The sequence below is a fragment of the Lepidochelys kempii genome, chromosome 6, assembly GCF_965140285.1.
Source record: "Lepidochelys kempii isolate rLepKem1 chromosome 6, rLepKem1.hap1, whole genome shotgun sequence".
NCBI lineage: Eukaryota > Metazoa > Chordata > Testudines > Cheloniidae > Lepidochelys > Lepidochelys kempii.
The window spans coordinates 26,893,076-26,918,382 of NC_136385.1; the positions used below are offsets into that span (position 1 = coordinate 26,893,076).

At 47.4% G+C, this 25,307-nt stretch overlaps 1 protein-coding gene across 2 annotated transcripts; it reads left to right on the plus strand.

The window, feature by feature from the left end:
• The first annotated feature begins 215 nt into the window (after positions 1-215).
• Positions 216-24,301, plus strand: SYT8 (synaptotagmin 8). Of its 2 annotated transcripts, none has more exons than XM_073347242.2 (9): positions 216-377; positions 10,048-10,167; positions 12,659-12,816; positions 13,618-13,713; positions 14,187-14,354; positions 15,674-15,841; positions 19,152-19,269; positions 21,520-21,653; positions 22,773-24,301. In XM_073347242.2, exons 2-9 carry the CDS (start codon positions 10,065-10,067, stop codon positions 23,004-23,006), a joined length of 1,179 nt encoding a protein of 392 aa, XP_073203343.1. In that variant the 5' UTR covers positions 216-377; positions 10,048-10,064; the 3' UTR covers positions 23,007-24,301. The 2 variants fall into 2 exon arrangements, with proteins under 2 accessions (XP_073203343.1, XP_073203344.1); XM_073347243.1 differs by lacking the exon at positions 22,773-24,301 and adding an exon at positions 22,056-22,113.
• Positions 24,302-25,307: the final 1,006 nt, after the last annotated feature.

Here is a 25,307-nt window from a genome sequence, read left to right on the forward strand (position 1 = left end):
AGTTTCTTAAGCCTGTTAGCTTGTCCCCAGGCAGAAAGAGTCTCTTGATTTTGCTTCCTGGTCCCACTGGGAGTTCCCTTTGTGGCTTTTTGTGTGTGCAGGTGAATAGTTTAATGCCTGAGGTGGGGCTTCCTAGAGCCTTTCCAATCGGTCTGGTTTCGCAGCTCGCAAAGAAGAATTTCCTGTTTGGGCTGCACTGTACAGAGACATAGTGATCCCTGCTGTGAGCCACCAGCCCTGTGTGCTGAGCTGAGGGCTAATGGCCCCCACAACAATGGGCCCTTTTCAGGTTCTGAGGTAGGGAGCGGAATCAGTGTACCCAGGAGAAGGGCTCAGCTGCTGCTAAGGTGGGAAAAAGGGAGGCTAGAAACAAAGAGGTAAGTGGTTTCCTTCCTCTTATATATCCCTTACCTGCTTATCTGATACAAAATGACTGGCCAAATTCCACTCTGTGTGCAACCCCATTGACTTCTATAGGAGCTGTAACCTAGATCCCAGTCTGGCCTCAAGCTCAGATGTATCTTCCTCAGTGATAACAAGTGTCTCTTTCCTTGGAAATCCCAGAACGAAGCCAAGCTTTATCCCATACGATCAGCTTAGTGCCCCGTGGTCTGGGTATATTCATTCTTGTGCACAGCATTCATTTCCTGCCCATTAGGGGACGGCTGGAGGGGCTTGTTTGCAGAATGTTAAGCGTTCAATGGCTGGTGGGCAAGTGTGGATTTTGGCTAGTTCCAGCTCTATTGTTTACTGCAGTCACCCACAAGATAAGCAGAATTGTTCATTGTCCAACTTTGGTGGTCAGAATAAAGGTATTTCCTGTATATTTATTCTGTCTCTGATCAAATGCACTGCAAAGCAAATAGTACTATTGTACAGTGATGATGTAGCACCTTCCACCTTGATGGGACCCAATGATCTTTACAGGCAATATACATACAGCTCTGTTGAAATGCAGCCATCTCTCAGACTGGCAGGCCAATAACTATCTAGCATGCAGCATACTGCCTGATGGGGTTGAGGGGAAAGGAGATTTAGGGAAAGGAAATCAGTTCCAAGCTTGACTTCTGTGCAAACTATTGAGGGAAGTTTAATGGAGAACCGATAGGACTTTGATGGTTTCATCCAAAATACTGCATAAGCTTTGTGGAACTCCGTATATTTACATTGGCAGGATGAAGAGCAGTTGTAGAATATATTACAAAACAGTATAAAGTTGGCCATTTGAGGAAACATTTAAGAAATATGTTCTACGACATAACATTTTATGTGTCACTGCATATTTTATATATCATGGGGCCAGATCCTGCACGGGCATAAATCAGCATAGCTACAAATTGGAACTACCCCATTTTTCACCAGCTGACAATCTGGCCATTGAATGCAAAGATTCCGGGCCAGATCCTTGGGCGGGCCCATGATACACACAGCACAACTCCGGGAGAGAGGGAGTGAGTGGGAAGGCGTCCATAAGAGCAAACTAGAGCAGTCTGAAGGTTGCTTTGATTTACACCATCTGCCCATGGTACTAAGGGGCCATTCCAGCACCTGGGGAATCACTGTGGGATAGGGACACCCTGACTATGCCCCTTTTTCCACATGACCAGAAGTGGGGGCAGTGTATGAATTGTTATGGCAACTTGCCCCCTGAAGATCCTCTGTAGACAAGAGAAGTCTTCAAGTAACCAGTTAAGCCAGCTTCAGGGCTGCTTTGAACTGCCAGAGCCTCACAAATCAGCTGGAAGGTGCAGAAGGTTGGGGGCCTGTCTATGGAGAATGAAAACCCATAGTGGGCTTCTATTTGCTAGTCTTGCAATGGGATCTACTTCATTATATCATGGCAGGAAGCAACCTGTTCAAATCAGAGAAAATCCAATAGATACTCTTTAGTTACTAGTACAACTTAGCCATTAATGCCTAATGAAGCATTTATTCCACATAATTCTCCTCTTTTTTTCTGTTTGTGAATGGCTCCACAAACAAATTGTGATTTTCTCCAGTTTATTTTGTTACTAAAGGTATTCACTGAATAATGTCTCCAAAGAATTCTTGTTCTGAAGTCTGGTCCTGAGCAGTTTTATTGCAAGTGTTAAATATTCAAATTTATACTTCTCTGACTGGACATATAGTACTTTCCTGTTACCTGCTCAGATTTAGGGGTGGCAATTCGGGGGACATGAAGGGGTGTTGTCCCCAAACTGTATACCAGAAGTTTTCAAACTGTGGGGCGTGTCCTCTCTATGAGGGGCATCGAAGAACATTTGGGGGGTGAGTGGTGACACCAGGCGGCTCAGACCAGCCCCACACAGCAGGGCTGCTTGGGGTGGCCAGCCCCACACAGTGGGGCTTGGGGAGAGAGTGGCACTTCTGCCCCGACTCACTCATTAAGTACACTGTAATTTAAATACCACTAAATCGGTCAATCCGGAAGTTAGACCTATACCTATTATTAATAGCAGTAAGCCCCTGCCCCCCTAATATAGAAAACATACTAAGCCTATGCTCGGATTGTATTGTGCAAATGCACGACTGTGAATTCTTAGTTTGATTTCAGTAAATATTCTTCAGTTTTTGCTTAACATTCCCTGTTTCACCAGAATCTTTGCAAGGATCATAATTGTTAATTATTTGTACAACAGTAGCTCTGAGATAGAGACCCCATTGAGGTAGGTGCTGTACAAGTACATAGGAGACAGAACCTGTGTCCAATCTAATAGACAAGTCAGACAACATGTGGGAGAAAGAGAATGATTTTCTCTGTTACAGATTGGGACCTGAGACAGGGAGAGATTGAATGACTTGCTCATGGTCACACAGGAGGTCTGTGGCAGAGAGGAGAACTGGATCAAGATATACTGGGTTGCCAACCAGTGCTTTAAATGCAAGACCATCCAGGAAACTCATTTGTTAGACTATTCATGGAAAATAAACACAGAAAAGCCTGCAGTGTGAGCTGAAATGAGTGCAAACAGTTGAGAAAATATCGGCAGAAAATATTTTGCAATATTCACTCATCTCTAGTTACTAGCCCGGGGTGGCCAACCTGAGCCTGAGAAGGAGCCAGAATTTACCAATGTACATTGCTAAAGAGCCACAGTAATATGTCAGCAGCCCCTCCCATGAGCTCCCCGCACCCTGCTCCCAGAGCCTCCTGCCCACCGGAACCCCCCCGATCAGCACCTCCTCCTCCCTCCCCGCACCTCCCGATCAGCTGTTTTGTGGCATGCAGGAGGCTCTGGGGGGTAGAGGGGAGAGGAGCCAGGGCACGGCAGGCTCAGGGGAGGGGGCGGGAAGGGGTGGAGTGGAGTGGGGGCAGGGCCTGCGGCAAAGCCAGGAGTTGAGCAGTGAGCACCCCCCGGCACATTAGAAAGTTGGCGCCAGGAGCTCCAGCCCCGGAGTTGGTGTCTATACAAGGAGCCGCGTATTAACTTCTGAAGAGCCACAGGTTGGCCACCCCTGTACTAGCCAATCAAAAACTATCTAAGTATTTATTTGCTCGTGTAGTTTTTGGGGAAAAGAATCTTCCTTGATGGGCTGATGTTTGCTCGCTCCTACTTGTTCACCTGACTGGATAGGTTATCAGATATTTACCCTGGGCCAGCCCCTCAGCTGATGTAAATCAGCATAGCTCCCCAGAGGTCCATTGAAAAGCTACTCTGATTTACACCAGCTGAGGATCTGGTTTAGTGTGTACTTGCACCAGTACCAATATTGCACCCTCCAATCTCCAGATCTCTTCGGAACGCATCATTCCCCCCGCATCAAAATCTCAGCGCTAATTGCACCTGCTCTTCTTCTGGGTCCACCCCCGCTATATCAATGTGAAAGACCCTCCTAACGTGAACCTACAATCTACCAAGATGGCCTAGGTATAAAAAACTCTGGCACCACCATCAGTGACCCATATTGCACAGCTTTCCGCTTCCTTCCACCGTGACCGCTGCCTTCCACCCGACCAACCGAAACTGGAGCAACCGTAGCTCAAGGGAACACTTCCAACTGGGTAGCAGCTTCCCCCATCCCCAGAGATCCACCAGTAAAACAAACCAGGATGGAAGGGCCTGCTGCTGCCTTATAAAGCTCAGAGATTTATCCCTACTCTCCTTACCAGAACAGCAGAACCCCCTCAACTCTGTACTAACTTTCTCCTAAAGAAAGGGTATTGCAGTGTAATATATTTCTTTCACCTAATAGCAGTAATTGAAGTCAGTGGCAGTTGCTCAGACACAGTGGAAGAAGAATGAGGCCCTGGGATTTGAAGCGTAAAGAGGGAGCAGAGAAGTAAAAGGTGGCTAAACTGTCTTGCTTCTCAGTTCTTCCTGCTTGAGGGGAAATTGAGAAAGTTGAACAGCTCTGCTAATGCATTAGGGCTAATCCTTGCCCCATTACACTTACACACACACTGAGCACATGTGACTTGCTGGTTTTGACTCATATTAAGCCTCATACAATCAACCTGGTATTCTAGCTATCACAAAAAAAAAAAAAAAGAAGAGAAGAAGAAGAAGACAGCCTATCACTAGCTTTCTATATATAGGGACAGGCCCTCAGCTGTGTTAATTAGCAAAGCACCATCGAAGGGAATGCTGATAGGCTGACACCAATTAGGGAGCTGTCCCTGTACATAAAAGTCAGCATCTCCCCACTCATGTCAGTGGTGTGATGCTAATTGACACTAGCTGAGGAGCTGGTCTATAGCATTAATGGAGCCCTTGGCCTACAGAAGGTATTGAGAGGAGACTAGCACCAGAAATCAATTTTCTGCAATGTTAAGAAATAAGGTGCCTGGAGAAGCTCCTTGGGAAGGTGGCCTTGGGACACTAATCTCTGACCTTTAATGATGCCCAGTAAAGCAGGAGTGTTGCCAGGCAATTAACAGGCAGTGGGAAAGAGTTGCTGTGGACACCTGATCCCCACCTTTGTGTATACACACACACCCACACATTAATCTGTGACAGGCACACACCCATTCTCAGGCTGAACGTCACTCTGGGGTGTGTAGCCAGGCATAAATGTTGCATTTGTGGCAGATGAAGCGTGCTCCTGAGAAGAAAGCTGTCCAGGGCCCGGAGGAGTTGGGTGCTAGTGAAGGAAAGGTGAAGGAGGATAAGAACAGAAGAGCCATTAAGCTTCCCACACAGCCCTGTCTCCAAGCCTCAGCACTGTCCTGCAGTCAAAGCATTAGAACTTCTGTGGCATTTTTAGAATGAGCAGGGGTGTTAGTCCATGCTGTTCTCACCAAATCCCCATGTGGTTTCAGTTGGATACATTGTCCTTCACCTCCTATCCTAAACTGTTGTGTAGTATTGTTGTGTGCTGTTTAGCAGCTGCTGTGTTTCCACCCCAGAGGTGGAGGATGAGATCCTTTAGCGCCCTCAAAGGAGTGTTGTAGAGCTAATTTTATATTGTGCTTTGAGAGCTGGTGAAAGATGATACAGAAGTATCTGTGCTCTTCCTCTTCTCTTACTTCATTGTTCTCTACCACTGAGCCCCAGCCATTTGAGCAAGGGCTTTCCTTCCTTCCTTCCCATTTCTAAGGCCCCTGCCAATAAACAGTTAGACCGTTTGCCTGGTGAACGTAGCAGTGCATAGATGCAGACCATAAGCCTGATTCTCTCATACACTCAGGCCCTTTTAAACCACACTGGCAGTGGTGTAATGTATTCCTACTTTAAGGCCCCTTTTTGCTGCCAGAGCAATATAAAGGGACCACAGTATAAATGAGAATCAGGCCCAGTGTGTGTGCATGTGTATAGAGTATGTGTGTGTGCATTTGTATCTATCCATGACATGTTTGAATGTATTTGTAAGTGTATGCATTTCTGTATGTGTCCATTCAGTATATACAATATGTGCATAGGTGTGTGGGTACATGTTTACATCTAGTGTAAGTATCTCTGAGTCTCTGATCAGATGCCTGTCCCTGTGCATGCTGGCATCTGTGTAAGCCTGTTTGTGCACTTGTATGTGTGTGGACTGGATACTGTGAATTTGATGAAATCCACATCATTCAGTGCAGTTGGACATTTTTCCTGATGCTCTGTTCCAGATGCCAGCTGAGCGTTATCACAGTTTGTTTGCCAGAGCTATCTTGAGGGCGTGGCACGTGCCAAAGATCTATTTGTTCCATGTTTATAGGAGGAACCAGCTTATTGTCCCACAACTTGTGTACTCCTAGGGTTAGATTGTGACTCAAGCTCACAGCCCTGAGCAAGGAGTGAGGCCAAAGCTGCATCAACCAGGGAGCAGCCCCAGGAGACATTTTGCCTCAGAGACTCCACTTTGAGTCTGAATGCTTCCTTCTTGCTCTCCTGGAATAGGAATTTACTTTGCCATCAGTAAAGTTTACTGTCCTACTTAACCCAATCTGGCTTAGTGAGTAGGGAGCTGGAGCCAAGGCTATGCTTGTTCCTCACCCATTCCTTGCCCACTTGCTCCACGGAGGGAGTCCGCAGGCAAATAACCTTGCTTACTCCTACATGCCTGTAACAATCTTGGGGTTCATTAAATAACAAGCCAGTGAATGAGAAAGGAATACAACTTTAATAAAACAAACTGGAGAGCTTCTGTAGTGAGCTGTGGCCCACCGTCCCAGGGTGCATCTCCAAATTCCCACACTCACAACACTGTCCCTTATGAGGGAGCATCTCCAAATCACAATCTTTCATAAACATATCTCTGCAATACCTGGACCCAGTATCTTGCTGCCTTAGGCATAGGGGTGTAAGTGGTGGTTTTGTTCCCTTCTATGGATGCGTGGTCTGAGCCACAGTCCAGAAATTTGGGCATCACTATAGAAGTCTATTATGCAGCAAAGGCAGTAGAAATTCCTGCACTGGCTTTCTTAAATTAAGTGTGAATGGGAATAAATTTCTAATCTAACAGTTTACACAGAGATTTGAGGGGGGAAATGCACACGATTAGAAACCCAGTGTTCGTTACCTGGGGTACTGAATACACCAAATTGGATTATTAAAAGTGCAAGACCATTAAAAATCTAATTTGCTTTGCACCATTTTTATGGATTCTCTTTTTGCATTTCATGGAACTCGGAGGGACATAGGTGCACAGGTTACTTTCACTTTTGTTTACAGTTTTCACTTTCTGATTCACAGCACTAGCAGCTGGTTAGGGTTGCTGTCACTGCAGGGGAAGATTTAAATTCAAGAGAGGTTTTTCACTGAAGTTAAAACAAAATTAATTAAAGTACTTTCTAATGGCTGCTTTGGAGTAATTTTACTTCAGACAAATGTATGTTCAGGATTCTAAAATGCCTTTCTTCAGCACTGAATAGAGTCCATTCTTTGTTCTGCCTGCCTGATGTTTGGAAATTTACATGGGATTTTCAAAAGTGCCCAGTGTTAGCTGAACTCTGATCTCCGTTGGGGTTTCTAGGTGCTACTACACTGCACTGCAAGGTTTTTTGCAGGAGTGGTGGGTGAAATTCTGTGGCCTGTGTTGTGCAGGAGGTAAGACTAGATGATCATAATGGTCCCTTCTGACCTAAATAGCTATGAATCTATGAATAGTCTTGTAATTAATTAATTGAATTATTAGCTGTGGTTTGTGAATCACTTGGAAAACAAAAAGCTCCATGTACCTTCATTAGTGTTATGAAACATTCGCTACAAAACTCAGTCAAGGGAAGTTTCTCTTTAGGAATATTCTTTGCCCATTACTTGTCTCTTTGCTGAGTGGCGGGCAATATACACTTGCATTTTCTCATTAAATGGAGACATGCTCACATTCAGCAAGTGGCTGCTGGGAGCCAAGGTAAATAGGCACATACTTTGCGTGTCCATCACATCAGTCTGGCATTGCATTTATTAATATTATTCCAGGGAGTAGAGCCACACACCTGGCTTTGATTATTGACCGGCCAGCACCCAGCACGTTCATGAATGGGTGTTGCGCACCCTTGCTTGGGGAAAGGGCCTTGTATATTGTAACTGTGTAGACATTCCTAGTAATAATACTAATAATACCTAAAGCTTTTCAGCAGCAGATCTCAAAGCACTTTACAAAGGTCAGAATCATTACCCCCTTTTACAGATGGTGAAACTGAGGCATAGAGGTGAAGTGACTTGCCCAAGGTCACCCAGCAGGGCAGGAGCAGAGCCAGGACTAGACCAGGTCTCCTGACTCCCAGTCCAGTGCTCCATCCACTAGCACACACTGCCTCCTGCTGAAGTCCCTACTAAGGACTTCTCTGATTGCTGACTCACTCTCACAGCAATTTTTCCTGTTGCTTCCCATTCAGCCAACATTAGGCCAGATTGTGACCCCTTTGTGCACAATGCTGAGCTATTATTCATGGCTACCCCCAGGGGAGACAGTATGGTCCAATAGCTATAGCACTGGCCCAGGAGAGGTGTGTTCTATTCCAGGCTCCTCTGTCACTTTTCTTCTCTGTGCTTCTGTTTCTCCTCCCATCCTTTGTCTGTCTTGTCTATTTAGACTGTAAGGTCTTTGGGCCTGGAACTGGCTCTCACTATGTGTATGTGAAACGACTAGCACATGATCTTGGTGGCACCTCTAGGTGCTATAGTAATATAAATAATTGAAGTAAATGGGACTAGTTGTGTGAGCTACTGCTCAGCTGAGTAATGGGGCCTGGTCCATTGTTAACAGCCTCACATACACACATCCCGAGCCTCTCTTCTCCATGTTTATTCATTTAATAATAAATCTCTTCCTGTTAATTCTGGAGAAAAGGATGATGTGTGGTTCCTGGACACTCATTCTTTCTTTCCACCTGTCCATGTTATAATGTCCCACTGGCCATATGACTGTGTCTCCGTCCAACACTAGATGCCATGGTGCACTTCTATAAAGGTAATGAGCTGCTGTCTCAGTGCTGGAGGCTGTGATTAACATAGCAGAGGTGAAAGATCCAGTCATGTCTCAGGCCTGGAGGCTCCCAGATCCTGCACAGCATCATAATGAAGACGGTGTACTATGATGCAGTTCTTAGTGTCTAGTTTGCTCCAAGTTTACTAACGTGCTGTAGTTTCAGTTGGACACAGTGTTCTCCATTTCCTGTGCTGAACTGCAGTGTGGAGGTACAGCCTGCTACTAATCCTCTTTTACGTTCCACCCCAGAGGGGGCTGTATTTCAGTGAGTGAAAACAGAGATCTGTCTGTGTGGTTTGTAATACCGCCCACACACGTTGGAATCCTTAGGGACCTATGGATGAAATAGAAATGCAAGGGGCCCATGAGAGTTGGGCACTCCATGCATGGATCACAGACTTTCCACTATCTCCCCCTCCATTGCTTCATGTGGATACTCATTTGCACCATGATTGGAATTCAGGAGCAGGGCTGGGGAAGGAAGAGAACGGAGCAGGAGAGAAACTGCTCTCTGTGGCATCATGTATTACCTACCGTGGGTCCCCTCTGAGGCTGCTACTGAACAAGGGGATCCAGTCAATGCAAACAACTCCTGCTCCAGCCATGCTGCCACAGGGAAAGGTCAGTGCCAAATGGCTCCTGTTTCTGTGGAGAAGGAAGTTCCTTTCCCCCTGGATCCTTGAATTGTATAGGGTTGGGAGGGAGCATGAACTCCTGCACCTACAGCTCCTCAAATCTCTCCCACCTGAGGCGATAGTTGCAGGAAAATGCCCTGAGGGCAAGTGGAGCTTTCATCCTCTCTGTCCTTTTCCCAGTAGTTTCTCTGCAGGAGGAGATGGTCACATTACATAGAATCACAGTCTTTCTTAAATAGGAGGCATTTATTAAAAAAAAGCACAGTTGACAGACACAATCAAACAGACTTCCGCATAGCTTGAGTCCCAGCTTTGTCTCTGTTGTTTGTCAGGGACTACAACCTGTCTGGAATTCTGTCCAGCACACAGAGACACCTAGCGGTTAAATAGTATAATGCAAATTAACACATTATTACAGAGGTGATCTGGTCCAAGCTACTCATATTTTACTATGTTTGTTTCATATGTTATATGTATTTACTCTTACTGGAGTCTGAGATTGGAGAGACAAACAGTGCAAAGGAAATTAATTTCCCAATTATTGTGTTTGTTTCTTCAGGTCGCCCACACTTACTCATGGCAAACAAAATGAGTTCAAACATCACTACTGCCCCCAGTGCCGCTGCTCTGACTACTGCCAAGCCTGGCTTCGTCGATGACATTATTAACAAAATACCTCGTGAGTAAATTAAAGGTGGCAGAGTGGGCACAAGTGTTTGGTTCACCAGGGATCAATTTATTTGCTGAATCCATCATGAGTCAACCGTGCTTCCTCTTGGTCTTATCCTTGATCTCACAAATGGCTGCCACCATAAGCTTTAAAGCCCTCAGCTCCCCTGAACCCCTGCCAGCTCCCCCGAATTCCAACCAGGGAGGAAGGGAGGTGTACCCTGCAGACTGAGGACACTGCTCCTGGCCTGAGAGCCTAGCGGTCCCTTCTCCCAATGAGCTCCTTTGCCTTTTTCACCCCTCCAGCTCCACTTCATGGTGACCTGAAGTGAAAACTCAAAGATAGGATGGCTTGATGTGATGACTTTGTCCTAACTTTGTTAGTCTCTAAGGTGCCACAAGTACTCCTTTTCAAGTTTGAATGGTGGCTCCCGTAGCCACTGGGCATCTTAGAAAGAGTAATGAAGAAAGGGGGAATTTAGGAAATGATGACAGTGCCACCTAGTGGCACCACAGTTTCGGGTTGTGCTCAGTTGTACAGTATAAGCATGGTGCCAGGGGGCAGGGCTTGGTCAGGGGAGGGCCTGAAAATTCTGTGGCCTGATTCCTGGATTGTGCTGCACTCCAGTGGCAGTTTCAGATACATTTTGAAAATGTACGTAGCTGTTAACCCGATTAAATCTAGCAACGACTCGTACATTCAGGGTTTATTTTGGGAGGGCAGGAGGAGGCGTTTCACTGGACGTTTCTGCTAGAAAGATCAGCCAGGAAAGAGTGAACAACGCGGCCATGGAAACTGGTATCTTTAGGTTTCAGATTTAACAGCCTAGTGGCTCACAGCTGTCGGAGAATGGTTGTTCCAGGCTGTCTCTGGACTCCTGGAGGCAATAGTGCAGCTGTTACATCCAGTTATGTTCTGTACCGTGAGTTTTTTCAGCCATGAACATTTTTTTCCCCAAAGTGCAAGTTTGTATTTTGCAGCAAATTCCTGCATCAAGGGAGTGAACTCCCAGGCCAGTTCCATTGCTGCAGAACTGCAGGCGAAACTCGATCATAAGTACAAGAGCTTAGCAAAGCCGATCTCCAGAACAGGGAAAAGATATAACTCAGCTGGGCGCTCACATCTCAACCTCTAAACAAATATGAATTCCCACAGATACGATGCTGGTTCTGTCACACTGACCTGCACTGATTCCTCAAACAGAGGCACCTCCGCCACCAAAATGACACATCATTTAACGATGGCTGGGAACATAACATGTGTCACTGCTGGATCTGATATTCACAACCCCTTCACTATTTCTTGGTCTCTCCCAAGCACGTGATGATCAAGAAGCACATAAAGGGACCTGCTGGGGTGTAGGCAGTGGGATTTAAAGGACATGGCAGTGTTTGTGCAGGATGTGACCTGTTTGCTTACTGCCGTCTCCTTGTGAAGATGAGAACAATCAGCACTGCAGTGCTAGTAGGACATGCTACATTGGGATAAAACAGGCTGCGAGGGATAGTGAATGCAATATCGGAGGTGCTATTGGCTTGAACGAGTGGAGTTGCTTCTGCATTTGGGTCTTTCCTTCTCCCCATGGCACAAACTGCTAACCCAGTCAACCAGTGGATGAGATTTTCAGAGCAGCCAAGGAGATTTAGATAGATAGCTCCCATTAATTTCAATAGCAGGTAAGTGTCTAAGGTCAGCTTGACACTAAACAGGGAAGTTGCCCCAGCTACGTTAAGCTGACCTAACCCCCAGTGTAGACAGCAGTAGGTCGATGGAAGAATTTTTCTGTTGAGCTAGCTACAGCCTTTTGGGGAGGTAGATTAACTATGCCAACAGGAGAACCCCTCCGGTTGCTGTAGTGAGCATTTACTGTAGCATTTCAGGACTTGCCTACACTTAAATCACCTAGATTGCTCTGAAAATCTCAGCCAGTTTCTCTACCCAGCTACCCATGTTTGAAATGAACTTACATCGACCGTTTGGCCTTTTTGATACTTCTCACTTCTTCCATTGGTCTCAAAGCACTGTACAAACATGAATGAATTAACCCTCACTCCATCCCTAGGGGGTAGTGGAGTATTATTCCCCCCCACCCCCGACAGCTAGGGAGCTTAGGCACAGGGAAGGTAAGGCCAGACTTTTCAGATGGGTGTGCCAAACATTAGACAATTAATTAATCCATATTCCAGCAGATCAGTCACAGTGGCCTCAGTTTCAGAAGAGCTGATCACACACAGCTCTGAGTTAGTTTGGGGGTGGAGGCGGGTTGCAAAAGCTCAACATCTCTGAAAATCAGGCCACTTTTATTTAGGTGCCTAAATGTGGATGTAGGTGCCTAAAGTCCACCATTTGGGCCTTAAGTGATGTGCCCAGGGCTCAGATGATAACTCAGGAGTCCTGATAACATTCTCTCCCTAGAAACGGGGATTATCTAGACAGGCATTCCATAAAAAGTGATCTAACCCCATTTCTTTCTCTCTTTGTCTCCAAAACGGTGCAACAGTACCCAAATGGGCTCTCATCGTCATTGCAATTGCGGCAGGCCTTCTCCTCATCCTCTTCCTCATCTGCATCATCAAGTGCTGCTGTTGCAAGAAGAAGCACAAGAAGAAGGAGAAACTCAACTTGCAAAACATCAATGGCTCCACCATTGCCAGCCTGGTATGCTCCTCCCATTGCCCCTCCTCCGCCTTACTCTACAGCATGCAGAGGCTCTCAGAAAGCAGCAGCACGTTCTAGTGAACTGAGTGACAAGGCTGGAGAGCCAAGAACTTACGGGTTTTGCCATGGACACACCACTGGGGCAGCTTCTGTTCAGAAACGACCTCAAGCTAAGTTAGCAATGTCTGCTGCGGGCCAGAATAAGGATGGTTTAGCACAGATGTGCATGGAGAACTTCCTCTGCACCAGTGCTATGAGTTACTCATTTTCATGCGCTCCAAATTAATCAGCTATGGAAACAGAGGAAGAAAAACGGAAGTACAGACTGTCTTTGAGTCTGGGAGCAGCCAGCATGAGAGAGATCTATGTTTAGTGTGGCAGAATAAGATGTACCAGTGTCCCTTTTTGGGCTTATTAATGGAGCCTTGCATAATGCTGAGGCTGTCCTGATTTTTGTTTGCTTGGTTCACTTCAGTGTGGCCGGTCTGCAGACTCATACTCCCAGAATGTAATAGGGATCCTTTCATCATTTGTCACAATCTAAACATGACTTTAAAACAGTGACCTCCAGGATTGCAGCACACTGCAGTACAATGTAATGAACTTGGGGTTCACTCTTATCTGCTCAGGAAGGAGCAAGCAGCTTGGGCTGGCAGCATCATCTCTGGAATATGGTGACATGGTTAGAGAACTGCATTGTTGCCCCTAGTCTCCAGCCATGGAGAAATGCCAGAGATCCCAGTCTTGAATCTTCACGAGCAATGTTATTTCAGAAGACATTCTGCTGCTTTCTTTCTGTAGGTCCAGCCAGATATGGAAGATTTGGAGTCTGGACTCGAGAATGAGAAGCGAGGAAGGCTGCAGTATTCCCTGGAGTATAACTTTCGTAGCCAGGAGGTAGGACTTGCTACGCCAGGGTGAGCCACCTAGTACTGATGGAAGATGCAGGAAATGCCTTTTTCTTGTATTGTCAGATTCTCCTCCTTCACAGCATCCCAAACCCTCTCCTTTCAGAGCCAGCTCTGCACCTCTTCCCCTTGCCCATCACATTGTCCACCCCCACAACACCCAGCCAACATGCTGATCCTCTGTTGTGCACGCAGCTCCAGTTCCTCCCCTAAACCTGTGGGCACAGCTGCAGATACTAAATAGGTCCTAGCCCTCCAGTTGGCCACTAGGGTCCCTCCTGTCTTCCTGGCTACTGACCCATAACAGCACCCCCAACGTTGCTTCCTACAACAAAAAGCACCTACCGTGCTTTTCTGTGTCCAGTTGCAACAGACTTTGAGTACATCCACCTGGAAGGTTGCAAAGCCGAGCCAGATGTCTCTCCTTACACGGAATAACCTTTTGCTGTTGATATTTTTCAGATGAAAGTTGGAGTGAAGCAGGCAGCAGATTTAAAGGCCATGGACAGCGGGGGGACCTCTGACCCATACGTTATTGTCTACTTAACATCTGATATGAGGAAGAAGTATGAAAGCAAGGTTTACCGGAAGACTCTGAACCCTGTCTTCAATGAGACCTTCACCTTCCAGGTGAGAAATGCTCTCAGCTACTCCCTTTCATCCAGATCGCTGCTGTAAGTTGCTCTTGACTCGCTGTTTGTGAGCTGAAAGCAGACCTCACATAGCGATTGCTGATCCTGCAGAGCCCAGATACAGAGGGTGGCACGTACGAGAGCAAGGTAAACAAATAAGCAGGATGAGGACATGAGCCTGTTAGGGAGAGCACTGCTGCGCCTCCAACAAATTCCTCCTGCTTTGTGGCAGGAGTGAGGCCAAGGAGGAGAGACACAGAAGATGGATGTCTCTTCAGGCCCACCCATTGTTACCCACATGCCCCCATTTATGCCCTGGATTCTTGAGAATAAAGAAACAGGGTCTGAGATTTTCTGACATTCATACTTACTTTTCCCCCGTCAGAGGGCGGCTCTGTGACTACCCAGTGTGCCGTACTGCCTGGCCTGTTTCTTGCTGTCTTAACCACCCCCTCACACCAGATTGTTACCCTTTTACCACGTGGGTATTTATTCTTCACTTACACAGTACAACAGAATGCATTGCAAGCTTATACAGTGGGAGGAGAATTCTATACAGCCATCTCTCCTCAGCTCAGGCTCACACTCTGAGCTTCCCCCAGCTCCTGTTCCTCCCACTTACATCTTCCCCATTGCTGAGCCAAATTGCCTCCTTAGCCCAGCAATTACTACCCAAGGGTCATTAATCCTCAGCAGAAACTGACTAATTGGCTTCAATGAAGCCTGCACTCTTCCCAGTGCTGCAGCAACCAGGCTGCTACTAATAGTGCCCTGCACACTCCCCTCCATTGCCCCCCATGAATCCCTCACTCATGTGGGTGCTGGAGCACGATCAGTTTGCTCTCCCGGTTGTGCAGCACCATACACACACCTGCAGGAGTAAAGCTTTGGTCTCCTGCACAAACTTGTCTGCGTCCTGCCAGTTTCTTCTGCTGAGTCTGAGTGGGAAACGGGGACTTGTCACCTCTCTGTGGTCCCTCCTGCAAATGATCACAGCAACAAATCTTCCCTCCTTCCTTTGGTTTCCAAGACTCAGGGGTCCTTCCTGCTCAGGGTTTAGGGCCAGCAGAGCAGCGTTTTGGGAATCCTAGCGCTGAATGACCATGGAGGCTGACTCTCACTCTGGGAGAGGAGGAGGGCCTCCCCAGGCCCAGATGTGCCTTCAGCACAGGGGGAAAGGGAGTGGCAATGGAGTGAGGGAAGCTTTGTTACAGCTCTGTTGCCCCACACTCATGAGACTGAGCTCCAACAGAAGAGCACGACAGTGATATTGTTAACCCCCCCACTGCTATTCCTTTCTGGTCTCCTCCCGAACAGATTCCCCAGGCGGAGATGTCTGAGTCCACCCTGGTGATGCAGATCTACGACTTCAACCGCTTTGCCAAACACGACATCATCGGCGAGGTCCGGCTGCCTCTGGGCGACTTTGATCTGCAGCACGTGATTGAACAGTGGCAAGAGCTCACCGCTGCCAGTAAGAGGGAGGTGAGTATACAAGTCAAATCCTGGAGTGAGGGGAGCAGCAAGTGGGCAAAGTGAAACCGAACCAGTGGCAAAATATCTCACAGATCTCCCCATGGAAGTTTTGATTCCACCACCTTCTCTCCTCTTGAGCAGCACCTCCCCCATCAGCAAGTACTTCTGCTGAAGTCCCATGGGCTAGGACTGTTGCAGTCCTTACTCAACTGCACAGGGGAGCAAAGCCTGCCTGGTTGCTCAGATTTCCCCTCCAGACACAGTGAGAAGAGCAGAGGCTACTCCCTCCAGATTCCCTGCAATGAGCCAGTAAACAAGGAAAGGATGGAGAGGGGTGAAGAATGGGAGGATCCTTCTCCCACTCACTAGCCAGCATGGATGGCCAGGATTGTGGGTAGTAAACTGCTCCATGAGCCTGGGTGAAATAACTCGCTCCTCCCCGAAAGGAGTAGGAAAAGCACATTTGTAGCTGGAATATTTGCCAAACGTTGAGTTGCTCTGTTTGATATATAACAAGGGAACTGCAACTTCTGCTGAGATGGCTGGTTACAGAAGCAGAATGGCCAAGCCAAGCAGTCAAAAGTCATGAGTCAGCACCCCCCCGCCCCAAATCATTCGTGGCCTGACTTCAAAATCATGAGATTTTTCAAAATAATAAACATTGGGTTCTTTTTATTTTTCTTGCTTTTTAGCCATTAAGGCTCACATTTTCAAGCTTTCCTCTATAATCATGAGGGCCAGAAGGCTAGAACTGTACTTTTTAAAAGTTGTTTGAAAATGGAAATTTTCTTATAATGACAGAAGTCCAGGAGCTGGGGTTTTAAGAAAAGCACCAAATATTATGAGACTCATGATATAAATCACAAGAATTGGCAATGCTATCTAGTCACATGGAATTGTTTCTATTCTCTGGTTGGATGAAAAGCTACTAACCAAAACAGTGTGAAATGCAAATGTTGAAGATGACAGTCAAATCTATAGTTCAAAATTCATGCCGTGCTCGTTATTCACTGTAAATTATACCACTTATGTAATTAGAGTTACATAAAATAGTTACATAAGTTATGTAAATGAGTCCCATCAGTTACAGCATGAACTATAGTTTGTAGCCCTGGTTGTAATACTCCTAATTAACAAGTAGAAGTTTGCTATTAATTTTGCCTAGTTATAAAACTGAACATTTTCTTGGTGTGTCTGAAGATTATTTGCAAATAGGAAAAAAAAGGTAAAATTCAGTGAATACAAGATTAATTGTAAATTATTTATTCACCTGATAAAAATCCACAATGGAGTGTGTAGCAGACCTGATCAAAAATTTGCAAATTTGTCAAAATTTCAACCAAAAACTGGGACAGTATTTTCAATGACATTTCCATGAAAATGTCCCACTTTTCAACCAGCTGGTCAAAGTGTTGAAAAATGGGCAATTTCATCAACATTTCAACAAAAAAGAGACAACATTTTCAACAAACTTTGCCCCCAGAGGAACATGGCCTTTGATGAACTGTGGCTTGCAAAGCATGAGGCTATAATTCCACACTAGAGCAGCTCAGAGAACGGGACATCGTTTTCACAAACGTTTTCACATTTTTACCCTTTCTTTTCATTGTAATTTCAACCAAAACATGTTGTTTGAAATTTCAAATTTGGACGTTTTCTCCCACTTCTAAACCCCTGGAGAATGAGGTGTAACCTGTATCCTTACTGTTGTGGTCATGTCCGGTGGCACCCTTCTGGGATAACTGACTAAATGCAGGTGAAAGATGCTGCATTCACAGGCCAGTTCCTTTGTGTATCCACAGGACAGGTGCAGCAGAGGCAGTGATGGAGAGCACTTGCCTTAGCCACCCGAAGCCTGGACTGGGGACCACTACTGGCCTCAGGCCTAACCCGAGCCAGGGAAGCCCTATCATCCCAGGCCAAACCCTAGCCCAGAAAAGCCCACGTTTAATAACCTTACCTCTACCCCAGGGAGCCCTACTCTCAGTAACCCTGACCTTAGCCCGGAGAGGCCTACTTTTAGAAACCCTTACCCTAGCCTGGGAAGCCCTACAATTAATAACTCTAACCCTAGCTCAGGGAGCCCTACCTGTCCCAGGCATAACACTCGCCTGGAAAGCCCCACCCTTAGTAACCCTAACTGTAGCCTGGGGAGCCTGACCAGCCTCAGGCCTAACCTGACCCAAGAGGGCTCTACCCTTGGTAATTCTAACACTAGCTTGGGCAGTGCTACTGGACCCAGGTCTAACCCTAGCCAGTGAAGGCCTACCCTTAGTAACCCTAACTCTACTCTGGGAAGCGCTACCAGCCCCATGCATAGTCCTAGTCCAGCGAAGCTTACCTTTTGTACCTCTGAGGGCATGGCTACACTTGCAGATGTAGAGCGCTGTGAGTTAAACCCGCCTTCATAGAGCGCAGTAGGGAAAGCGCTGCAGTCTGTCCACACGGACAGCTGACAGCGCACTGGCGTGGCCACATTTGTGGCACTTGCAGCGGCATTGGGAGCGGTGCATTATGGGCAGCTATCCCAGCATGCAAGTGACTGCAACGTGCTTTTCAAATGGGGGTGGTGGTGGTGGCATGGAGCGTGACAGGGAGGTGTTGTGTGTATGTGTGGGGGGAAGAGAGTGGATTTTTGGGGTGTCGAGAGTGTGTCAGCATGCTGTCTTGTAAATTCAGACCCCCCTCCCCCCGCCTCTCTCTCTCACTCACTCAAAGCAAACAGTAAATGTTTGCTTTTTCTCGGGAGCTGATAAGCAGCTGGCTTCTCCGAAATGGAGCTTTGAAAGGGCATTTCCGCATTCCTGCAGCCGATTTCACAACGATGACAAGAGTGGCCACTTGACTTAAGGGGATTATGGGACTTTCCGGAGGTTGGTCAGAGCGCAGTAATGCAACATCTCGTCCACCCTGGTGCTGCGGCGCTCCAGCGGGGACGCAGCAAACGTTATTCCACTCGCCGAGGTGGAGTACCAGCAGCGCTGTAGCCGCAGAGTCAGAGTGCTCTACGTGCCTGGCCAGCGTGGATGGGTAGTGAGCTAGTGCACCCAGGGCTCCTTTATTGTGCTGTAACTCGCAAGTGTAGCCAAACTCTAAGCCTACCTTGAAGTTCCCTACTGGTCACAGGCCTTACCCTACCCTGGAGATCCATACCCTTGGTAACCCTATCCCTACCCCTGGGAGTCCTACTGGCCCCAAGGCTAACCATAGTCCATAAAGCCCCACCGGCCCCTGGCATTGGCCAGGTTGGCTATATTGCTCTGATCCTGCCATCAAGCATTCACTGATCACTTCTCTTTTGACTTTGTGTTTCTAACAGCAAGAGCGCCTTGGGGAGATCTGTTTTTCACTCCGATACATCCCCAGCACCAGTAAGCTCACCGTGGTGATCTTGGAAGCCAAGAAGCTCAAGAGGATGGACTCAAGTGGATTATCAGGTAAGGCAGAAGCGGCCACAATGGTTGTACAGTGTGGGATTCGGGAGTGTGGGACACACAAGGAAGGACACACCATGATGCTGCATTGACAGATAAGCGCCAAGTAGACAGGTTTGCCTTAAACACAGGTCTCTCTCTGCTCCAGCACAGTTCAGGCTTGACTCCTATTGCTATAATGGGAGTGGAAATAAGACAGACAGAAATACAGAAGGCACCAATGGTAAGAGTTGTGGATTCAAATTCAGCCGCAGCTGATGAGGATGAATGAGTTTGATTGTCTAGTTCCAGTTTCCAACACTCACACCATATATTTGCACGAGAGATAAGGGGTGAGGTAATATCTTTTATTGGACCCACTTCTGCTGATGAAAAAGGTCACCCAGCTTGTCTCTCTAATACAGGGGTCAGCAGCCTTTCAGAAGTGGTGTGCCGAGTCTTCATTTATTCACTCTAATTTAAGGTTTTGAGTGCCAGTAAATACATTTTAACGATTTTAGAAGGTCTCTCTCTATAAGTCTATAATATATAACTAAACTATTGTTGTATGTAAAGTAAATAAGGTTTATAAAATGTTTAAGAAGCTTCATTTAAAATTAAATTAAAATGCAGATCTTATCAGTTTAGTGTGATCCTTGCCCTTGCTGAGTTTTCCAATGTCTGGCACGTATTTGGATACTTTAAGCTGCACACAGGCTTCTGAATGATCAGCTGTTAACTGGTTGTGAGAGGGACAGAGGACAGATTTCATGTGTGAAAATACCTGTTCACACAGGTATGTGGATCCAAATGCTGAAAGCATTGCAAACGCAGTTTTCTTCAAACAGTTAAATTTCACTGGCAGGGACATCCAGCAGGTCAGAATAGAGGCTCCGTGATCTCTCTCGGTAGCTTCAAGTGCAGTCTGCAGAGCTCCAAACTTTGATGCCCACAATTCTGAGCTTTTTAACTAAATGAGCTGCATTTTGAAATCTTCAACACCCATCCACTGAAATACAGACAAATCCAAGTGGCTTTCATTGAACTTTTCAGGTTTAATTAGAAAAGAAAGCATTGGGTCAAATTGCTGGAAATCTTGAAATCTGTCAGAAAATGCTGATTCCAGTTCTTACATGTACATTCCAATCTCAACATCAAACGCAATGCGCTGTTCCACGTGGCGTGAGAGTGATGTAAGCAGCACATCGGGACTTAAAAATATCCCAGTACAGTGGCGCTGGAACAATTTTTAAGGTGGGGGTGCTGAGCTGCGCCCTCTCTTGCCCCAGTCTGCACCCCTCACTGCCTCAGGCTGGGGCCAGTAGGCCACAGCTGGGGGAGGCTGCAGAGCCCCGGACCAGTGGCTGGGACCCGGGGCTGGCAGCAGGGCCGGCATCCGGTACCCCAGGCTGGCAGCAGAGCCCCCGGGACTGGTGGCCAGGACCCAGGGCTGGCAGATGGAACCCCACCTGGCAGGGGTCTGGTGGCCGGTACCCCAGGCCAGCCGCGGAGCCCCGGGGACCAGTGGCCAAGACCCGGGCAGTGAGAGCGCCACTGAAAATCAGCTCGCCTGCCACCTTTGGCACGTGTGCCATAGGTTGCCTACCCCTGCACTAATATCCTAGGACCAACATGACTACAGCAACACTGCAAACATATATTTGTAACACAGTTTGGCAAAAGCTTGTACAATAGGCAACTTCTGCATTTGCCCTCAGCAGAAGGGCTCTGGGGGCAACCCCAAAGAGTGTGGGGGGGGACTTTGTGTCTGTGGGTGGAAAGGGCTCAGGGTTGACCTCCTCTGTGTGTATGGGGCTGGGAGCAATTCTACTCTGTGTTTAAAGGAACCCCCTAGCATATGAGGCTAGATGCCTCATATCCCGTGCCTCTCCTTTGCATCTACCCCTCTTCCTCATTTTGCCCCAACACAACCACTATGAGGAGTAGCAGGAAGCCTGGAAGTTGGGATTCAGGTGCATTAGCAGAGCTGTGTGGAATTTCAAGAGATATCATAGATCAGGACTGAGGTTGATTGGCTGAATTGTGGGGGAAGCCCGGAACTGGAAAGCAGGGGTTGCTGCAGGTCATGACCGAGGGGCATTGGCAAAGCCATGCAGAGGCCAGTTATCAGGAAAGCGAGCAGAATTCTGAATGTCAATGTTCCATGAAGCTGTTTCATGGGCCAGCTGTGGAAATCTTTGCTCCAAGGGATAGCATTAATGATACTGGTTGGTCTTGCCCTCCACTCCTGCCTACGTTCTCTTTGTTTCTCAGACCCCTTTGTCAAAGTGCAGCTTATCTTGAACAAGAAGAAATGGAAGAAGAAGAAGACAGGTGTGAAGAAGAGCACTTTAAGCCCCTACTTCAATGAGGCGTTTAATTTTGAGGTGCCTTTCAACCAGATCCAGGTAGGTTTCCCCAGCCAGGGAGAGCATTCAGTAACAGACAGGCACCACTAGCAATGAACCCAAAGTCACTGGCTGTGAAGTGGCTGCTATAACTGAAGGTGCTAACAAAAAAATTATAATAGTCCTGTTGGTGCCAGGCGCTGCCATTGTGGTGGGGGCTTAGCTTTGCTCAGCTGCTCTGCAAGGCTAAGGGAAATGAAGTGGGGTCTCCTGCAATACAGACAGACAAGGAGTCTGGAACTCAAGGCGGTGTGGGCTGAAGGGTTTGAGTGAGTGGGGGGCGAGTGGCTTTCAGGTGCTGCCCCCTCTTGGCTGATGTCATCATCCTCCGAGGAAATCTCTCACCCCGGATTTACCCTGGGGAAGTGTAGGGGACCTTGCTGATTGCATTTTTCATTCCAGACCCGGATACTGTATTTCTCACACTTTTCTGTAGCATGACTGGGAGCAGGGGAGTGGTCAGGAGGTAATGAAAAGGAATGGGGAGCATCCCAGAGCGGGTTCTCCCTCTCCCTGGTGTGAGCATGACCCTCCGAGCCCAACCAGCTGAACCTCCAAGCCCTTCCCTTTCCAGGGGATAAGCCAAATCCCAAATAAAAGTTCATGCTTTATTTTCAAGAAGGGGTGGGGATGCATGTCAGTCAGTCAGTCTGTCCAATCAGCCCATCCGCAGTCATGGCTGGCCTTTTCCTCCTTTTCTACATGGCCACCAAGCATGTGGGGTTAACAAACCCAACTGCATCTACTCTACAGTAGCCACTTAACCCTTCCCTGACTGATTCTATACACACTCCTGCAGAGGCCTACATGCCTCTCCGTAGGCAGCCCCAGCCAACCTGCTCAGGGGCCAGTGGTACTTTTTAGGAGACAGAGAACATACCCCTCACAGAGAGAAGGGATTCAAACATTTTACATAGGCATCCCTATGCGGAAATCACGCTTCTCTCTCTAGCCATTCACCCTCAATTTTCTTTTCCGCTTAATCCTTTTGCCCACCATCTTCTTCTGCTTCCTTTTCTATCTGCCCCCATTATCTTTATTATCCCTTTACATGCACCCGCTCCTTCCTTCTTTCTCTCTCTCTCTCTCTCACCTGTTCCATTTGTGCCTTCCCTCCAGAACATCGACTTGGTGATTTCGGTCTGGGATCACGACAAGGTGACCAAGAACCAACAGATCGGCAAGGTGTTCCTGGGCTGCAGAGCCACGGGCAACCAGCTGCGCCACTGGTCAGACATGCTGGCCAATCCCCGCCGACCCATCGCCCAGTGGCACAGCCTGCAGCTGGTAGAAGAAGTGGACAATGCCCTGGGGCTGAAATCCCACTTCAAGCTGCCTTTGCCTGGCAAATAAAGGGAGGCTTCTATCTCTCTCTCTCCACTCGGGAGCATAAGGAACCTGAGACAATGGGCATGCTTGGATGGATGGTCTGGAGTGCCAAGGAAAGGCAAGAAGAGCCCGGGCTGGGAGAGTTGGGGGGATTTTGCTATGAAGAATCTGTATTGATTAGCATACAATCTGTATCGATTGTAGCCAAACTATAAGTGAGTAAGAACCAAGTTCCCCAGGCCATGTTGGGAGCTGGTCACTCATGCATACGACACCTTAGGCTAATGACAAGAGCTTTGAGAGCACCCGAACCTACAATCCATCCCCAGCGTAACTATCCTGTTTTGAGCCAGTGGAGTGGACTGTGTGGAACATGTCTCTGTGCTAAATTTTGGGGTTGGGAGTTGACGCAGAGACAATTATACCCAAGGCAGGGTGGGTGGGGATCTGGAAAGAGCCTGGCCTTGGGTGAGGAGGGGAATACTGGAGATGTACGGACACATGGAGTGGGTTATTTCCACCATGCCTAGGAGAGAGAAATACATGCGACTGAAAATAATGCAATAACGACACTTCCTTTGACACAAACCTGCACAATAACAACACCACAGTTCAATGGACTGCCATGGATGGATGGGCTGCTTCTTACTGGAAGGACCCAGGTGGGATGATCATCCAGAATCATATTTTACGGGGGGGGAGGGCATTCCTAGATTTTTATACAAGCCAAAGATGCTGAGTCATGGCAGGCTAGGGAAAGATGTGGTGTCAAGGAGTCTGGTCCTCAAATTGCGGGGCGGAAGGACAGACTTGCAGTCAAGGCACTGGAGTTCAAATCTCTGCTCTGCTACAGGCTTCCAGTGGACTTTAGGCATGTCACGTAGTCTCTCAATGGGAATAACAGGGACGCCCTACCTCCCAAGCATGCTGTGGGACACCCACTTTGACACAATGGTCAGGGGGCTATGTACCTAGTTAGACAGACCTCCGGCATTTGCATTTCAAGGGGCCATTCATTCTGGGGATTTTTAAGGGGTTCTTTGTTTTAGATTAAGACTTTAGGTGAGTTTTACCCTGATGCCACGGGGCACCTGTGCCAGCCTTTGCCAGCCAGGGCTTCTCCTGAGAGAAGACAGAATTGGCCAGGTGTCAAACCGCATCTTGGCAAATACTGAACACATTCTTACTCTGTGTACATGCAGTGCCTAGCACAATGGGGCCCCCATCTGGGCTGGGGCTGCTAGGTGCCTCCGTCATATGAATAATTCTTAATAGTAATAATTTAAAAAAATCCCTGTGCTGGAAAAGCATCAGAGGTACAGAACAATAAAATCCAGAATGTTAAAACAGTTCACTCTGCCTTCTCTGCTGTGGAGAAAGCCATCTTGGGCCACATGTTTTCTTGGTGCAGCTCTGTTGACCTCAGTGGGTTTACACTAGTAGTTCTTACTGTAACCAAAGGGAATCAGGAACACGGGTCAATGGGATTTGTGCTTCTAACGCCCATAGGCACTTTTGAAAATCTCACAGTAAACAGTTTAAGGAGCCAGATCACTGTAAATGATAAAGTGAGAGAATTTAAAACAGAACAGTTAAATATCATATCCTCCTTTACTGACCTGCCATGCCAAATACTAAGAAGACAGGATTCTGGGCCAGATCCTTGGCTGATCTAAATCAGCATCACTCTAATGACATCAGTCCATGGAGGATCTTGTCCCTGTAGCAGCTGTTAATGTTGCAGACATACACAATCCTCAGGTGACTGGTATCCTTACCAGTGCCATCATCCTACGCGTAACACGAAAGAAGCCTTTCAATTGTTTGTGGAGGTTTGTGATGGCTATTGTTCTGTCATGTCCTGCGAAGCCAGAATGCTTTTGTTTCTGGATAGGTAACAGCCCTGCCCTGAAGGATCCTCCAGTGCTGGAGTAAATCAGGGCTGTACTTTTGTAGCCCTAACTTGGACTAGGGCTGGGTGGCCCTGAATCATGGAAACCCCTCTCTCTAAGTAGAGAAATTTTTTAGTTAATTTCCTGATTCTGCAAGGCACTCAGATGCCACGGGAATGGGTGAGGAATAAGATCCTAAAGAGAACAGAATGTTCTCCATCTCCAGCTAGCCACTGGCTGGCCCCAGCAAGCAGAAGAGCCTGCTTATTACTGACAGCTAATGGGGCTCCAGGTTTGATCCTCCAGCATAAATTAGAGCAGCCTTCAGGCTGCTCCAAACTATGCCAAGGACTGTTCCAGTAGCCTGTGTCAGCAGGACACAGACGCACCCTGGCCACCTTTCCTTTTCTTTGGTCACACACCCCTGTGCTGG